Source organism: Hippocampus zosterae, chromosome 2, assembly GCF_025434085.1.
Source record: "Hippocampus zosterae strain Florida chromosome 2, ASM2543408v3, whole genome shotgun sequence".
NCBI classification, from domain to species: Eukaryota; Metazoa; Chordata; class Actinopteri; order Syngnathiformes; family Syngnathidae; genus Hippocampus; species Hippocampus zosterae.
The window spans coordinates 17,358,636-17,378,686 of record NC_067452.1 but is presented as its reverse complement, the minus strand read 5'-3'; the positions used below and the strand labels follow the sequence as shown (position 1 = coordinate 17,378,686).

Genomic DNA, 20,051 nt, shown 5'->3' with positions numbered 1-20,051 from the left:
CAAGTCACTCTTCAGGAGCTCAATCAACGACATCAGTCTGACATCAGCCAAGGCCAGCAGAGTGAGACACTCAGTCCTTGTTTACAATTAACAATGATGTCCCAGCACCAGGAGGTTCTATTGTTCTCTCGTTCTACTTCACACTCATACGCTGTATTGTTTAATCTCTGCAGAGCGTCTATAGAGTAATGCCTGATCAGAGCGACTTGAAATCCATTTCAGTGGGTCAAAGGGAACGAAAACAAGACAAGCTGGAAGGCTCAGTCTCCCACCTCTGCGAAGAGGAGCACTGCTCTCTATGGCAACCGAGAGCTGAGGAGAACAGAGAGGGAGGCGGCACTTGACAGACATTGACACACGTAAACAACAGTCACGTCTGGTCTCTGTAGGCATGGCCGTTACATGTGACTGTCACTGGACCGCAAATAGACTCACCGCCAATCATGCAGCAATTGGGATGTTTGAGTGCTGCTTTCAGGGTGCCACAACAGTTGCAGAGTTGAAATCAGTTTTCAAGTCAGGCTGGCAGAGCTTAACTGTTGACAATCGGACAAGCTTTATTTAGTTTGTGTGTGTGTGTGTCTGTGTAAGTTTGTTTTCAGCAAATACGACCAGTTGGAAGCAAAGACTCATTCAATTTGAGCATCTCTGGTCTAACCCTGTTTGTAACTTTGCATTAAGTACATCAACAAGTTAGCCCGTTATTGTTTTAATTGAATAACGTGTTGCCTTCTATTCTTTGGAGGAATGCTGAAAGAGGTTTTGAGCCTCAAAAGGAAGGATTTATTCATCGCTATGCATTCCTTAAAGAAAACCTAGGGCCTAGTGCTTCTTTCCACAACTGTCTGCAGGAATGTTGAGGGGGCTAAAATACGTTTTTGAAGAATTATGGAATTTGCACCGCTCGGAAGAACCCCGATCATCCATAAATCATCTCAACCAAGTGGAAATTTGGTCAGCTGTCACACACAAATAAAGCTCAATTCTCCTCAGTGTCATAGTGATCGGTCACCTTTTTGGACTTTGTGAATGACCCACTAAAAAAAAGATGCGCGTCTTTATTGCTCGACGGTCTCTGAAGAACAATCCGATGCAAGCTGGTCAGCGAGGCTGTCGAGAGCCTCCCTGACACCCTCGCCTTGGTTCTAATCACATCTAAATGAAGCACTCCATCCTGATTACAAAACAGCACACCAATTAAACAGCGCCTTGTTGTTATTCCTCTATCATTAGCCAAAGCGTGTGCATGAGAATAATCCGCCATTATAGGCCATGGCCTTCTCGCTCTCCCGACATGCACACTTCAACAAAATCTGCTCACCACGACTCTTTGGAGAGCAGTGTTTTATTTATTTATTTAATTGTTTAAATTTGTGGGGCCTGTGCCAAGTTCAGTTGCTTCTTCATTATTAATGATCAGGAAAGCTAGCAGTGCATGGAACACTGAAAACGTTAAACCAGGCGGTCCGACTTGTGTCACAACGTGGCATATGAGCACGGTGATGATGTCATGACAACAGGTCTACTGTGTGCAGAGCACTGTTTATCTGCTCCAGTGATTTCAGCTTTGAGCTGTGATGAAAGGCGACAAAAACAGAAAGGCAAGCCGTATATGGAGAAATTCACATCGCGGCGACTGTCTGCACTTCCACTTGGAAGCGGTGCCGCCGTTTTCCTCGGAAACGCTCGTACTCAGACCTGAGGAATAGCACACGAAAGCAGCAGGGATGTGCAAATGGATTTCAATGTCCATTGGGAAGTGTGGCGTGTAGTGGAATACTGGTGAAAATATTCATGCATACGACGCATCTCGATGATACATCATTTGTGTGACCCTAGAAACGTCATTTTGTTGACAAGTGAGTCAAATTTAAGTGTGGAAGTGGTGCTTAAGTTGGGCAGAATAAATTCAGTCAATAACTTCCTTTCCATGAATGAAGGACAGTGCCTTGCAAAACTATTAGCCCCCCGCCCCCCTTGAACCTTTTGATGTTTCGCCACATTTCAGGTATGGATATAACGTTGTATTTTCGTGAAGAATTAACATCAACTGGGAAACAATCGTTTTGTGGAATTAAATGAATACATTATGATGGATTTTTTTAAAAATCTCAAAAGTAGGATGTGCAAGACAGATTTGTACTAAGCATCATGCTGCCGTAATTCAATTAAAATGGAGAGATTGCTTTTGAATGAAAGGAAAGTGCAAAGTGTACCTGATCATCCTGGATGCATCACCATCAGACCTGAAAGAGAAGAAACAAGAGAGTGGCTGAATGATTTCTGTTGAGCATGTGGAAATCCCGATGACGCAGCAATCCAGCTATAAGCATGCAGCATTATAAAATGCCTTACTTCATTCACCGCCTCATTTAAATCAGTCGCTTTTCTACTCAAGTAGCCAGGTGTAGCCGATTGGTAGAAGACGGCACTCTATGGAGAAGATTGATGCAGGCTCAAAGACACAACTTATTTGAAGTGTTGTTTTTCAGACACAAACATACAAATGTAGCCCTCACGGTGTTAAACTCATTGGCACGTCAATATCTAGCACCTGAATGGTTCCTATTGATACTGCAGTCAATTTATTTTCACAGTTTGTACGTTTTTTTTTTAATGTTTTAATTTTTTGGGGGGCGGGGGGAAGGGGGGGTGTATATTGATTGCTGCGATGGGCCGGCAACCAGTTGAGGGTGTACTCGGCCTACTACCCGATGACAGCTGTGATAAGCACCAGCACACCCGCGACCTTCGTGAGGACAAGCGGCTTGGATGATGGATGGATGGATGAATAGATGTTATATTGATCGTCAATTATACACAGATTTTTGCAATTCATGGGCTGGCCCAGTCACTATCCTCTGTGAATATTGGGGGTCAGAAAGAAAGACTGCTGTCTAAGTGCAAATTGCCAGATGAGCTGTTTGTGTTGACTTTTATATATAGCAGTTTGATTTGGTTGGAAGTCCATTTTTACCTCAGGATCAAAATACCACTCACTCTCCATTCCTAACATTGGACATCATCTTGATTGAACCAGTCATTTATCTTTTTTAATTTTTTTTATAATTACAAAATGTAAAACTCTTTCATTCAAGAATAACGGGTGCATGCCGCCGTCACAATCTGTGTCGTTTCTGCCATCGCCAACATTGGCATTAGTGCTCATTCTAAAGCACTGACACACACACACACACACACACAAATAAATAAATCTGAATGACAATCATGCCTCATTACAATAATGAGTGTGGATGACAAGAGAAGCTAATCAATGCTGGGCATTAAAAAGCGTGCAAAACCATCCGATGACTGAAGACATTCCAGGACGAGACCGCAGACAACATAATGGCTGTGGGCAAACATCGAGTAACCTGCCTTTTCTCCATAGCAACTGCTGACAAGGCTAACAGGCTTCACTGGCCCAGCAGCAACATTTAACATGGACACCATTAACAGATGTGGTGGAACAAAGGCTACACCGCCCAAACAATTGCATCCCTGTCTTGCTACGGGTAAGCTAGAACAAAGATATACAGATTGATATTACTGTATCGTTAAAATGACTGCAATATTTCCAGAGCAAAATATTTGAATAGATTTGAAACGGAAGACATATGCAGTGACCCACCTCATGATGCATGTGGGAAAAATATCCGGATGAGAAACATCACAATGTTCACTGTTAACTGTCTGCCTTCAAGACCTTCAGTGACTGGCGCCTCTCATCACCCCCCCCCCTCCCCCCACACACACACACTCACACTTTAATAAACTTCAAATAAGCTACAGCTACAAACAACTTTCAGTGAAGATTTTTTTTCTTTGTAATTCTGTATTATTTCTGCCTTTGTGAACCTCCTCTCGACCCAGAATTTTGTAACAGCAAAGGATCCACTAGTGATTGTCTGTTCAGCAAATATCAACAAAGATGTCCTAATTATGACATAAAAGCGTACATCAGACTTTGGCGTTCTCATCAGAGCAAGCCCGTTCGCAAGGGTGCAGCAGGGCTGAAGCTGAAAACTAGAGCTGGGTCAATAGAACGCAATGAGATTCATTGACACACAAGCCAGAGTCCAGAGCCAAAGCCAATTACTGAAGCTATCGATTGCTGTGTATACAATGCATCACTGAAATTAATGAAAGACTGGACCAAACCATTTCTCGCATATGTTGGGACAGCGATGCATGTCCACATTTTTGCAATGTTTTTTTTTGCTCAGCAATGTTGAAACGTTTCAGGAGGAAGCTCCATCTACTGTGACAAATTTCCGTGGCATCACCCGTCATCATTTCATGTCCTTTCTGTCCGAGAGTCACTTGGATCCGTCCTCTACTCCACACTCCACACCATGGAAGTCGTAATACTTGAAATGCAGTTTGCATTTGTGCGAAGCTGAATCAATCGACCCGTCTGACCTAGACAGTAAGTTGCTGTCAATGGTCGCAAAGTGAAAAAGCTCCTCCTGAACTGTATTGCACATTCATCAAGCATTCTTGTAGAGCAGACAAAGCTCATTTGTCGAGGCGTAAAATAAATGGTTCCCATATTTCATGGCTTGACCCAAACAGAATCTATCTAGAAGATGATGGATATGTGCAAACAACTTTTGAGGTCTTTTGAAAATACGCACGGGCTGCTGAGGTTTAAATCTATCACATTCCCTAAGCCATTTCAATCATGATGTAAATGCCAAATCCCAGTGGAGATATGACTCCACTGCGAGGCCCACTCAAGGTCCCCTGCCGTTTTGCACACCGCGTATCTGTGGCACATCTGCATCTCAGCTGCTTTCTGAAAAAAATGTGACATTGACATCTGTAGTGACATATCAAGCTCTGTTTCGTTGCGCACACATTGATGCAACTGCCCCTTTCCTGAGTCTCTTGCAGGGATGACAGCCTGTTTCCTGTTGCCGGGGGGAGGAAACGGACAGAGAACACTCCTAGCCCCTGAAAGATGCTGACTCAGAGTTTATCAATCTGCGTTTCTGCAAGACTGAGTGCAACTGGACACAAGTCCCATAATGGACAGGACCGCTCATTTAATCATAGCTGCCTACCGTGCTTCAAATAAACTGGAACAACATCTACTGTGCAACAACTGAGTGGTCTTGAAGGTGCAGGCACTTTCCCCAAAAGCGTTTTTATCACCAGGGAAGACCTGCTTCATTGTAATTATAAACCCGCTGTTTCTGTTTGCGAGCAGTGATGGGACTTGCGGAGTCACTTTCCATCTTATTCTTGCATAAAGCGGAAGGCAGATAGCTGGGGCATAAAGTGAAATGCATCTGCTGTTATTTGCACTGCCGAGTTAAGCGGAAATTATATACAATGTAGTTAAGTTGGAAGAAGAGTCTTATCCGTTTCTCAGGGCAATTACATAAAACCACAGGGCCGAATGTCATTGAACTTTGTGAGGAAACTGGATTGTCAAAGCCTATTTTTGAAGCATCCTTTGATGGCTGCGGTTTAAATGAGCTGAAACACTTGCGTGCTGCTAATAAAGGTGCTGCGCAGTATCATAAAAATGATACCGCAGTAGGAAATGATGCCATTCCAGTTTTATCATAACTGGGCCCATCGCGGTAATTACTATATTGACTCAATGAGCTATGGGGGGGGTCAGCCACAATAAATTTACATGCGTGTTGGTTTACATAATGCATGAAGATTCAGTCGCGCTGCCTCCTTTGCTCTGCTGTCAATCATTTTACTTCCAGCTCGCCTCTGCGCAAGTGATGACACTCACACGCAAGCATGCACACGAGGACTCCAGCGGTTCGGTTCGACTGTTTCAGTTCGGTTCGCGTGTGTCGCGTCGGTTCAGAGGCACGTGCAGCTCTTTTTCTCATTTCTCAATGAGGCGCAGCAGAGGACAGCAGCTCGAATAAAAGCCAAGCAGTGTTAATGCTAGCCGGCGCGACGGTCCTCTTTTTTATACCATTTCATTGCTTGTTTGTGGGCTATCGATCCTAGAAGCATGCGCTACGCCCTCCAGAAATGGAAAGACTGACAATCAGCAACCATTTCGAGTGTCTGAATTGACAGCGAGACCAATGCTGAGAATTCGTATCTCTCCAATGCAAGTTCTCTGGTACATTGAGAGATTACATCCATTCACGCATTCATTTTTCAAACCGCAGTCCTCTATAAATGATGATTATAAAAATGTCAATCTATGTTCATCATGTAATACTTATGTTAAAACTTAGTCTTTAATTTAGGAGAGTAATGATTAGATCAGTTGGCAAACAGCCTATTGAGCCAAGGTAACTATTTTACTTGAGAAAAATATCATAGGTAAGCACCAAACCAAAATAATTAAACTATTTAAACAGAAATCATGATTTTGATTCCTAATTTTGTGACAAAAAAAACACAACTCAATTCCAACCGCACCCAGCATAGAGTGGCATACTGATGCTCACTGAACATGCTGTTTTTGCTGTGTTTTAATGCCAGTCTTGCTGGTGCAACAAACAAAAAAATTACGAAGGGATGCACTTACTCGGTGTGAAATTGGGGCTTGTTAAATTGGCCACAAAGCTGAGATATTTGCAGAGAGCCACGTCTAATCCTGTTGGATGAATGGCAACAGTTGGATCCACAGCTGGCTGATTATACTTTTTGCTGTCCAATGGAAGCAAAATACTGTATATATTTTTAAACTGCCCAAAGACTGCTGGGATAGGCTGCAGCACACCTGCCACCCTGATGAAGTTTAAGCGGCTCGGATAACGAATGGATCGACAATACAAGTCAAGTCAAGTCAACAGTATTTATAGAGTACTTTCAAACAGCCATCGCTGCATACAAAGTGCTGTACATGGAGCGATTTAACATGCACAATAAACAGTAAGACAAATCGGTAATAAAGGCGGTAGAAAGCACCAAACAGTAAAACCAAGAACAAATCTAAGTCATGCTGAGTCGAATGCCAAAGAATACAAGTGAGTTTTGAGGAGGGCTTTGAAGATGGGCAGCGAGGAGGCTTGCCGAACGTTTAGTGGGAGGTCATTCCAGAGAGAGGGACCAGCAACAGAAAAGGCTCGATCCCCTCTGAGCCTCAGTTTAGTTCTTGGTACTTCTAACAAAGACTGGTCCACAGACCTGAGGCGCCGGGCAGGTGTGTAGGGGCGGATGAGCTCAGAGAGGTAAGATGGTGCGAGATTATTTAGAGATTTGAAAACAAAGAGGAGGATCTTGAAAATAACTCTAAAATGAATGGGGAGCCAGTGAAGGGATGCCAGAGTAGGAGTTACATGCTCCCTCTTACGAGTACCAATCAAGCGGCATTCTGGACCAGCTGAAGGCGCTTAATGGAGGACTGGCTGACTCCAAAGTACAGGGCATTGCAGTAATCCAGCCGGGATGTGACAAAGGCATGAATTACTGTCTCAAAGTGTTCATGTGAGAGGAGAGGTTTTATTTTGGCCAGCTGTTTAAGGTGAAAGAAGCTGAATTTAACAACGGCACCAATTTGCCGATCGAGTTTGAAATCACTGTCCAGTGATACACAATCAGCAATAACAATAATGATGACAATGATGATTATGTGAATATACCATCCTTCCTGTGATCATTCTTTATTTTTAACTGAACCGTAGACCTTCTAGGCAGTACAAATTGCCCGAAGAAATGTGGACTTCCCAAACAGCCATTGCAGCCTTCTACAAGCAGGGGAAAGAGGACATACAAGGAGATAAAACACAACTCATTTTACTCCACTTACACGTCGAGTGTGGTTGTATGTGTTGTGTTAATATTTGTTGAAATGCACTTTTTTTTAACAGAGGCTGAGCGGTTTTTATTTACTTTTGTTTAATCAAATATATTTTATTGTCCTACATTTCAATGCAAATTTTCAGTATCCTTGAAAATTGGAAAAATGCTTGCGCCTTTGCTCTTAAAAAAATGAAGTGTATCGTGGTAGCATCTGGGAAAATATATTGTGCAAAATAAAAGTTATCATAACAGGCCTATATTGCTCAAATATAGGAGGAAGGGCCAACCCATTAGAAGAGCAAAAATCTTTCAGCTCTGACATTTCAGTCATGGATTTGCATGTTCCCGCTCTACTTGCATGGGTTATCACTGCGTATGATATTGCTCTCTCTCCATGTGAGCATGGACGGCGTGTTACGTTTTCAGGTAAACTGGAAAATATGTACATTCTCAATGTATTACAGTGCGCATTACAGCAGGGAATCAGTAGCGATGGATCAATACATCAGCCTCCTGCATGCTTTTCAAAGTGACTCCAACAGGAAGGCATTTAGTTTCACTGAGTGACAGCCATGAATTGCTTTACGCTTCAAGCTGTGATGGAAAAGAATACATCTCAGCCAAAATGTTGGTGCCTCGCGCCTGCCTCCACAAGAGTGGCACAAAACAATCACTGACTTGAAGTTGTGGTCAACTCCAACAGCTCACTCACACTGACGGCATCATCTGAAGCGCAACGCTCTCAGGAACCATTTCATGTTTATTGTCGGTATCGAATCCGAACCAAAGGGCTGCAGTCTGCACCTCGCCTTTGATGAGGCGCACGCATACAGTATGTGCCTCCGTTTCTTGGCCCAGTGCATCGATGGAGCGCATCCATCATGTGTGAGGATTCTCGGCGCATTCCAGAGATGTAAATGAACTTTATTCATCAGCTTCTAATTACAGGAAGAAATGTGTGCGCTTAAGCAGCTCTAATGAGTTAGTCAAGTCCTCCGTTACGGTTACGGCAACAATTATCCATTCGTCTATTTTCTCTGCGGCTTATCCTGCTCAAGGTCACAGGTGAGCTCGAGCCTATTCCAGCTGACGTAGGACGAAAGGCAGACACGCGCCGTGGACTTGTTTTTTGTCCTTCAAAGGGCACAGATAAACACAGACGATCATTCAGACGACTCACGCTGCCCACATGGAAGTCGTGTGAGTGAACCGCACCATGTGGTCAGTGACTATGTCGAAATTTTAGCCTTGCTTGTTTACTGAGCATTTCTTCAATGAAATACTTTTTTTTTCAGTGTTCACCAAATCGCAAGTTTCAAACTACAATTATGACGTCCCACTCACATTGTTTTGCACTCAAGTCTGAGTCACTTGATTTTATCTTAGACTCGTTCGCTAAAGCCAGATATCTGGCCACCGAATCCTCTGTCTGTCTCATTTGTGTTTTTGCTTTGCTTTGATAGTTCCTGCATGAGGGGGCCGTGTTTTCTAGCAGATTACTCGCCGTGTCTGCTTCCTGCTGCAAACTGAAAACAAAATGCGTGCAGCGAACGTGACCCGGGAATTCTGTCAAAGCCGTGGCAAAGCTGACAGCAAAGTTGATTGGTAATGACATTTTTTAACATACAAAAGAGTTGGACTTTAAAAGTCACTTTAAAGTGGTGTCCCGAACATTACAATTCCCTGTGGCATTTCTTCACACTGGCAGATCTGTTAATCAAAGTTCGACTCCGACAGCTCAACGCTGAAGAAAGGTAGACACTGTATCAAGAAACTTCTCATTGACTCTGCACTCATTCACTAATTTAGATTTTTAGACATCCTAAAGTTTCAGGGGTGATGCACACCCCATGACGCGATGAACAGCAGCAACCAATATGGACACTGTGCCGTGTAAATGCATTAGCCCCCTTCCTGATTTCTGCGTTCTTTGCATATTTGTCACACACAAAGGCTTCAGTTCGTCAAACCCTTTTTAATATCACACAGAAACAACCCAAAGAAATACAAAATGCGGTTGCTAATTGCCACATCAATTTATTAAGACCCCCCCCCCCCCAAAAAAAATCAAAACCTTTCTGACCTTCGGTCAAAAAGTAATTGCCCCCTGAAACTAGAAATGGGTTGCGCCACCCTTGGCAGCAATAACAGAAATCAAGAATTTGCATTAACTAGCGATTAGTCTTTCACATCGCTGTGGAGGAATTTCGGCCCACTCGTTTTCTAGCATGTGCTGCCCGTTTAAGGTCACACCAAAGCGTCTCTATTGGATTCCAATTTAAACTTTGACTTGGCTACTCCAAAACCTTAATTTTGTTTTTTTTTAGCCGATTAATTTCAGACCGTTGTCCTGCTGCATGATCTAAGAGCACTTGCATTTGACAGCGCAAACTAGTGGTCGGATGTTCTCCTTCAGGATGTTCTGGTAGACAGCAGAATTATGTATCATCTATTTCTATCTATTACAGCAAGTCGTCCTGGATCTGAAACCTTTGTGTGTGATGAATATGCAAACAAGACATAAATCAAGAAGGGGGGCAAACACTTTTTCACAGTACTGTTTTGTGCACTTTGTATGAATGCAAGTGAACAAGTTGAAGGGATCTCTGGCGGCCCAACATGTTTTTTCCCTCGGCCAGGGTGACATCCCACCCACACGCGGAGATCCAGGAGTCACCGCAAACAAAAATGTCTTTTTATCATTTGCATCTCTGAGGATTTGAGGCTGTGAGCCTCTTTATTTATTTTTTTCTTAATGTTTTCAAAGATTTTGCTGTGGAGAAGTTAAAACCAAGTTAGAGGTGGCCTTAAGCTTTTTATACAATACTGCCTGCTGAATCCGACAGATTCCTAATAAAACATTTTTAAAAAGTGATATTAAGAAGCAGATATGGAAAATCTGGTTTTGTTCATTCAACATTTTACATTTTCATACGTACAGCCAGTTTTTAATCAAATACCTCAATCACGTTGAATTAAAATAAGATCAACTCAGACTTTGCCGATTACCAAAGTCTGCAAACGTTTAACTCAAACTACACGCCGCGCCACAGCCGCACTCCCCATTTATGTGCGGTTGCCGCATATGAAAAAGAAGAATCCACCAGCCGTTCAGTTCATCCCAGTCGCTTATGTGAAATGTTTACAAAACAAGCCAGCGCCCACAGTTAATCTGCATCTCGGAAAATGCCGAGCCCATCAGGCATTGGTTGTCACGAGCCACGCTGGCTCACGGCGAGGTTTGTTGGCCATCCGTCTGTGGTGGCCAAGATGTGTGACCACAAGCTTCTCATCTGCGTTTGTGTGTTCCGCTGTCGACCGCCTCCGCCTCATCGTCAGTGGCCCACATAACCACGCTGCAATCCCACCCGGCAGACAACAAGCGGCAGCTTTTCAAGAATCTCACTGTAGGTAGCGTGTGACACATCGTGTCCAATTTGGCTTGAGAGTCTTCTTGCTTTGCCAGATGTGAGGAGAATAATTGGAAAGGGAGGAAGTCAAAACGATGAAAGGCAGCTTTAGCCTTCTGACCCTGACCTTCCAGTGTTCTGCTTTTAGCCTGTTTGACACAAACATCTTTGCAGTAAGACGAACACATTGACACAACCGAGCTGGAATTTTGTGGTGTTTTTTGGGGGTTGAAAAAGAAAAGAAGCAGAAGGAGAAGCTAAAAGTGGGGTCACGTTCCTGACTGAGGAAAAGGGGCCAACTTCAGATGTCCGTGTTACAAACAGACATGGAGGTGAGTCACACTGGCCCTTTTTTTTTCGCACGACAGTACATCTGTTATTTGGGACGGTCACAATTGTACAGTATAAAATAGATGGAATGTGGGTGAAGAAAATGATCATCCGGAAAATGATCATCCGGACATGAAAGATTCGGCATGGACATTGTGCCAGATCATAATTGATTAAGAAGTAATGACATTGCTGGTTGATTTTCAGCTTGCAACATCAAAATTCTTGGTAGCTCATCTGTCATTCCCTCGTGTCAAAGGCTGTCATCCAGCATTGTGCTCTGGTCTCAACTGAGTGTTGTCATTCGGTGCCTGAGTGACAGAACAAACAGGCCATGTTAGGCCACAAGCGAACAAAGTTTGCAAGCAGTCGTCGTACAGCATCGATCCATCCATTTTCTTCAGTTGTTATCCGACGGGGTTGCTCTTGAGCTGCAGCCTCCCTCAGCTGACTTTGGCTGAGAAGCGGGGTTCAACTTAGACTGGTCCCCAGACAATGTTTGATGTTTGAACACATTTGGCAATCCAATTTTTGAAAGGACAGCAACCCCTAAAGCCTGTTGCACTAAAATTAAATTCAGAGCTCATCATCCTTAAGACTCACGTGAACCATTTCCACCATGAAGTGCACAGCCAACGCAGCCAAGACCTGATGGGTCACCAATCCTGCCAAATAGCATTTATTGTTAGATTTTGAACAATAATACTTGCACAGTTCTTATTTTGAATGTTTCACAATAGAATTTCCAGAGCAGATTTTCACCATCAAGTGGAGAAAATCCAGAAGTATGGGCACTATTAGTGGGGTGCAAAAAAGAAAATCGAGTCACTCAACTATCAGGATTATATATGCCAAAAGTCAATGAATCGATGTCAAAGTTCAGAATTAATTTTCATGATTTTTCTAGAAGCAAAAGTTGAAGCTACCGCTTTCCTCCAGCAGTTGGCAGCGCTGAGCAAATTTGTTGGCAATGAGTCAGTCGACTGAAGCATTCGGCAGAGTCACACTACATCATTTTAATGAGGCAGTGCCTTAGCCAATCAGCCAGAGCAAAACAAATAGAAAAACCAAACTGTCAAAAAGAATGACTGACTTTCATCTGGCCACATTGATCAAAGTTCAACGTAGAAACTGCTGATGGTTTATACAGTTTAGAATTATTTTACAATGTATTGTTGGAGAAAATTACCAATGCCCATGATATGGAATCGCAAACCGCAGTGTCATCTATAATCGTGATATAAATCTCAACGTCACACAAGTACTGTGACTTCAATCGAATCGGGAGGAAAGTGAATTGTCCCACCCCTCATCGCTGTATGAGAGGTGGAGTAATGTAATCGATCAAACAGATGAATCAATCATTTTTTGGGATAAAGTTCGTTTAAAGATCTTGTTTAGTTGAAAATAGTCCAAATGCTCAGAATATCAGCCTCTCAACAGTTAATATTCTCAGATTTCTGTCGATCCTCCATGAAAGCAGACTTCTCTTTGTGTTGAATAAAAATAAAACATTGGCAAACATCTGCTTTTGCTTTTTGGAAAACGATCAACAGCTTTGTCTATTTTCTGGCATGTTTCGGTTTCTGGCATGGACCAAACCAGTATCTCAACCGTAATTCATTTTGTTTGTGCATTTTCTGCGGTGTCAATTAAACATGTTCTTTTTTTTTTAAATCAGGATGGATTTTTTTTTTTAAATCCAATTCAAACATTAATAGACGGGGTGTATAATCATAATAACAGTTTTTCATTTCAGGAAGTGCCCTGTGTACTTATTGTATCGATTTCACTGACTCGTGCAAAGCAGTATGTTTTGTTTTGGAAACTTGAACATGATTACACTAAAAGCAGCCGAGACCAATAATATTCATTATTGTTGTGATTTCATGCCTTGGTCAAATTTTCTGTTACACTTATTTTAAACAATAAATGGAATAGGCTCCAGCACGCCTGCAGAGCCCTGTGAGGATAAGCAGATTGGAAAATGGATGGTTGGACAGATGGAAGTTTGCATCCAACTGCTTATAGTTACTATGATGAAAACAAAACTCGAATAATACAAGTACCAAGCATAATATCCAATTGTTGCCATGATACTGACAATCGAATGAAAGTGTGAGAGCAATGATGCTGCACACCTCTACCTGGGACTGGTTGCCAGTCAGTCACAGGACACATCCAGCGAAAACACACAAGCATTCATCATCCCTGAGTGGGAACTGGACCCGCGCTGTTTGCACAAAAATGACGCATGTGAATCACTAAGCCGTCAGTGGCAAGGCACTTTGGAATCCCTCTACTTTGAAATGAATGTGTTTGGACAAAGAAATCAAACCCAAGTGGGCGGTGAGCTCAGTCACCTCGGCCATTTCGCCAATAAGGTGAATCGAGTCCTGCTTTGCCTTGTGAAAAAAGGTTGAAAGGACTCATCATTGGAGCACTGCGCCCAACAGGAAAACGGCATGCGGAGGAAAACCGGGGACAGAGGCCAAATTTTAAAGTCCCCTGGTTTCTGAGGTACCCCAATTACCGACGCAGCCTTCCTCTTCTCCTCCCTCTCATTAGAAGTTACACAAAGACAATGAGTACAGTGACATCAACTAATACGAGGTCAGTGGCATACCTTCCGACCTCCCTCAGTGTGCTGGCCTTTACCAGTAGAGCCATCAGAGGGGGGATAACGGTGCTCATTAAAATCATGACTATCCTCTTCAGACGACCGGCCGCATCAATGAACACCCACCAGGCGGCCTCTTAATAGGCTCAAATAGAATAGGAAGAGTTCAGGAGGAGCGGCGCAGCTACAGGACGCTTGCAGTTGTTTTGGAGTGTAAGTTGAAAATTGTATTTGCCCATTGCTTGAGATTTATTGGTAGCGCCTGAATGCAAATCATCCCGGTGAAGACATTAATCTAGCAGGAGTATTTCATTAACGGGGGCTCCGGTGGCAAGAGGCAGTTCATGGGCTCGTAAATATGCTTTGACGCACTGATTGTTCAGCACATCATGAGTGTGTGCTGCCGGACACAAGAAAGGGCCTTCTCCTTAATGCTCTCCTTCATTACCATGGAGGACCAAAACATGCTGAAGTCGTAACCTGGCTTTGCCTGAACTACGAACCCTGGCAAAAATGATGCAATCTCTAGTCTCAGAGGATGTTCATTCAGTTGTTTAAATTGGTGAGAATTTTTTTTTTATCACAGACGTGACACAAAATGAAAGTAATTTCAATAGGCAACCTTCTGGCGTTAAGATACACTCAACAAAATCAACAGGAAGGAGGGAGGGTGGTTATAGTTACATTTTTAGACCAAGCAGAAGGAATCAATGATGGAATCACTCAATTCTGAGGAAAAAAAAAACAATGGAAATTTCCATTCCCAAAACTATCACCTACATCAAATTTAGATCTACTTGTTTTTCTGCAGTTAAGCAGGCGTGATCTCACCTTGGAGAGAGAGCAGTTGCACCAAGTGGACCGAGATGAAAGAGGCTCTAACACGAGAGATGTATGATGAATTGAAAGAAAGGAAAGGATTACCAAACTTCTTCAAGATGGGAAATCATCACGCAATGCTGCAGAAGATGTTGGTTGTTCACAGTCATCTGTGTCTAAAATCTTAACCGAGTCCAAACCACATGTGGAGCCAGTTAAAGGCAAGCATTTTAGTGAGAGACCAAGGAAGACATCAAAAGCGTCCAGGCAGAAAACTTCGAGCAATATGTCTTGACACAGAAAATGCACAGCAAAACAAATCGTCAACGTCTGTGACCGATCTGTGAGAAAGCCCCCAAAGGAAATGGGCTTTATGTCCAGAAAAGCTCAAAGAAAGCCATCATATCAACCTCAACAGAAAAAAAAATGTCATTACAATGGGCTACACAAAAGCAATCGTGAGCTGCGGATGACTGGAAGAAAGTCATATTCAGTGACAAATGGCGAATCTGCACTGGGTAAGGTGAAAATGCTGGAACTTTTGTTTGGTGCTGTTTCAATGAGATTTTTGGACAAGACTGCCTGAAGAATTTCCACAGTCATTGATGATATGCGGCTGCATGTCGGGGACAGGCACTGGGGAGGTGGCAGCCTGCTCCAGTGTGCAAACCTGATCTGGCAAAAGCAATCTGCTAAAGTTGGAGTCAGATTGATGAAGAGTAACGTTGATCACTCATGATGTCCTTGCCTCTGAGACTGCCATCTGAGGTAGTGCAACAAATTACCAGTGGTGTGTTGAAATCTTCCTTTGTTGTTGGTGTTTTTCCTGTTTCCATTTTGAATTGAGTGATTCGATTTTTTTCCCCTCCGTCTGCTTAGTCTAAACCAAGAACAGAATAGTGCAACACTGAGAACTGTTCCTAATGTCTTTGACTCTCTTTTGAGGGAACCAAAATATTAGACTCCACATGTTACTTTATGAAATGAATATCTGTCAAGCATCATCACTTTTGCAAAGGCGCTCCAAACCCCCCCGGGCCCCCAAAAAACAGTTTTTAATTATTTAATTCATAACATTGGTCAACGGCAAATTTTATTCAGCGATAGCTTTATATGTGTCCCTTAAACTATTTTGGATGATGATTAAAACCGTTAACCTATTTTTTAAATAATAAAAAAAGTCTACTTTTTTTAGCTCATCAGATTTTTGAGATATTAATATATTTTTTTGTTTTGAAGTTTGACTACAAACACTTGGGCAATACAGATATTGTGTTGTAACTTTTTCAGGAAGAAAAATCCACCTGTTGCTGAACCTAACCCGCAATTCATAAAAATTACTCAAGATATGCTGTGTGACACACGTACATACGAACACACACACAATATTAAAATTATTATAAAATTCCTCGTCTCACCCCCCTCGGGTGGTGTCCGTCCCTCATTCAGCTCGGGTCCTCTACCAGAGGCCAGGAAGCTCGAGGGTTCTGCGCAGTATCCTTGCTGTTCCCAGCAATGCACATTTCTGGACTGAGATGTCCGATGTTGTTCCCGGGATCTGTTGCAACCACTCATCTAGTTTGGGGGTCACTGCCCCGAGTGCTCCGACCACCACAGGCACAACTATATATATATATACATATACACACACACACACACACACACACACACACACACACACACACACACACACACACACACACACACACACACACACACACATTACATACATATATATACATACATGATGTATATATATATATACACACACACACACACAATTGTTGTTATATTATTCTTAATATTATTATGAAATCATGAAGTGCTAAAGAAGAAAACATGGGCAAATTCTGATTTAACACAAAAAAAGGTCGAATTACATCTCTGATTGCAAAAATTTTGTAAAAACGTGTTGACCACTATAATTCTTTCAGTGTTATCAATTAAATTCATTATTTGCAGACAGCACATTGTCATTATCACCAGAACTCATTTCAGATGGAGCAACAGATGAAATTATACAGAAAAAATAAATAACATGAAGAAGCTAAAATATTTTTGTAAGCTCCAAGCAAAGTGGGAAGTGTCACATCGGTGCATCACTTGTCTCGCCATCACATTCGCATGCCAAATATTTTCCCCCAGCGAGCTTACCAGGCCTGGGACAAGTTTTGAATGCCAAACATGCACAACCAGATGAAATCAAAGTCATCTCAGACGCTATTCTAAATCCCAGAGGATCGTTTTGGTAGAACTCTGATGAAACCACCTTTCTCCCCGGAGCCATGGAAAAAAAAAACATTCATCAAACAAATACTTCATCCATAGATTCATTTGTGACCTGTGAGCACTTGACAGTGACTGTAATGGAGCAGGCCACATGTGGGGGAGGCGGACTGCATAAAAATGCCACTTGCCACCCATGTTAAGAGCAGGAATGTTCCAGCCTATTTGCTGTTGCCTGGCAGCTAATTCCAACATGATGCAGCCAACAGCAGAAAGCTGCTAAAACAAACGCCATTAGGAGTGAAGCCTCTTTCGGGTCAGCATAAATATTATCAAGCCAAAGTTGATAAGGCACTCTACTCTCAGGAAACCCGATAGGCGTGTGAATTTGAATCCTTACCCGAGTTTGACGCCAACTTTCCATTACACAGCCTTTATTTAGAAGTTGGGAAAGCAGAATTTTCCACTTGGAAGGCATATACTACGCCCCTCACAACAACACAACACAACTACAGGATAGAAAACAGAGAGGACAGATTCTAACAGTCGGCATTCATTCCGAGACTTGAGCCGCACTTGAATAGTCCAAATTCCTGATCAGCAATGTGGCCAAATTCCTGTTGTGCAGCAATCACAAGGACAATCTCTTGACTCACCTACAGGACTCACGATCAGCAGAGCAGTGCATCAAATTTTTTGCTCTCTGCACTTAGATTTCAAAGGAGGGCGGATGCAGATGTCTACAGACATACCGTAGGAGATGCAAAGGAGGGAAAAAGTGTCAGTTCCATATATTACAGAATGCAAACTAAAGCAGAAGGTGTGGGACTCTTTACACCTCACAACTTGGGCCAAGACTCCTCTCTTAATTTCTTGTTTCCTTTCTATATGGTCAATAACTACTTCTTAAAAGGTATTTGGAATAATACATTTAAAAACAACCATTTTCTTTCCTTACAACTATGAGAAATGACAATGCAAAATGATGCTACACCACCTTGCAAAAAGGCAACGGTGGTATTTGTACCGTGCCTACTTACATTCGTGGCAAATTATCATTGAGTCTCATATCACACACAATACAGGTGACTGACTTAAATTTGGATTCACTGTGCTGGCAAGAAGAGCTCGGGTGAAGAAGAGCTGCGTGTGACAAGCCTCAAACATGTTTAACACGAGTGAGAATTATTCACATGCATTTTTTTTGCAATGATATGCCACTTTGCTAATAATTTTGCTATGTGTATGCCACACTGAATGCCTGGCAATTCCTGCGCTTCCAATTGAAACCGTAAAGATCACCGTCTTGATCTTTTCAGTTTTACATTTCTTCTTCTTCTTTGTTTTTTTTTTAAGTTCAATTTAGATGATCCAGATCTACACATAATACCCATCGCACCCAAGGTACAAAGAAATGTAAGCCGTTAACCTCTTTAATGCAAGACCTGGTATAAAGCCAAATTCACAATTGTGGTGTGTTTTTCGACACTAAATGAAACTTGATTCATCATAAACAACCTACATGCTACTTAATGTCAAAATAAAAATATGACTGATGCCATAAAATAAGTTCAGTGTTGATGTAAGTAATGTGAGGTAATTTGGAGATGGGAATACTGTACTGCACAATGGAACAGTGTTTCATACACAGTTTGAGCTTAAAGGCTCGCTACTAAGCGGCACTGTTTATCAAATAAAATACCCCACTTGAGCTCATAATTTCTCTGCCTCACAGCAAGATGCATCGTGTCTAATTTTCCCCTTCAGCATCAACAAAGAAAGACACATCCGTAAACTCATCTGGAGGAAAAGAAATCGGATATAAAATGTTAATTAGAAGGATTGAGAGGTGGAAGTAGATTCAGATAGCTTGAATAGTGAACAGCCTCAATTCTGAGCAAAGCTATCCATCTCCCAGAGGCACGCCACCCTGATAATGAGGCGTACAGACATGACAGTCATATTGATTCCTTTAGTTATTGGATTGAAAGCAATTAACCTAATGTAACCAAATGTACAAGATGAATTACCTCCTCACAAATGGTCTTTATTTCCGCTCTGACTTTTGATAGATTAGTGATCTAGGACACTAAAGACAACATTGCGTCGCTGATATGGTTTCTTTAAACCAGCTAGGTAGCTAGCTTCACAATTCTTTTAGACCAGCCCAAAACAACAAACACACAAAAGAAAAAACTGAAAAGTACATCCCGGCCTAACAATATGGGAGGCACTGAAGTTAGCTAGTAGCCTCTAACTTTGCCTTGAATAGGAACATGAAGTCGGAGAATTGTGTAGTAGAACCACTTCTACAAGTCACCATTACGACTGCTAGTAGGCCTATAACAGCAACAACAACAACAACAACAAATAATAATAACATATTTAGATCACCTTTCAAGGGGCCCAAGGTTAAGGTTTAACTAACGAGGTGGGGCTCGGCGAGTACCTGCTGTCTAGGATTGCAGCTATGGGACTCGCTTGGGCAAACCCGAAAAGGCAACTTGGGTGCCTCTTCCAATAGATTCACCCATCATGAGAGGGGCAAAGGGGTCAGCTGCCCTGTGAGCTGGACGGTCCAATGCCCGGCTACAGAAACTCACTCTAGGTAACTGCATGGTCACCTCTCAGGCAGGGAAGAGCCCAAGTTGGTGTGCGAGGCAGGGAAGTTTGGACTAGCTATAGTCAAGCTTACACGATTTGGACTCTGGTACCAGGACACTCCAGTGCTCTGGAGTTGCCCACAGTGAGAGAAGGCGAGCAGTTGTAGTTCTCTTTTATTGCTCAGTGGTTAAAAAAAAAAAAAAAAGACTCTGCACCTATGTTCGAGCTTAGAATAAGTTACACTTTGCAGTGTGTTACAGCAGGGGCTTCCAAAGTGGTGCCCATGGGCCCATGAGGACCACATGAGGAGC

General features: G+C 42.5%; 1 protein-coding gene across 3 annotated transcripts in view; it reads right to left on the bottom strand.

The window, feature by feature from the left end:
- LOC127596242 (IQ motif and SEC7 domain-containing protein 1-like) overlaps positions 1-20,051 on the bottom strand; it is a 114,746-nt gene that overhangs the window by 89,963 nt on the left and 4,732 nt on the right. For 2 of the 3 annotated variants that reach the window (XM_052058504.1, XM_052058513.1), the window contains exon 2: positions 2,217-2,246. The exons of the other annotated variant lie outside the window; for it this stretch is intronic. In XM_052058504.1, the coding sequence (XP_051914464.1) occupies positions 2,217-2,246 (30 nt within the window). The remainder of the gene's footprint in view (positions 1-2,216; positions 2,247-20,051) is intronic. 3 annotated transcript variants of the gene reach the window in all.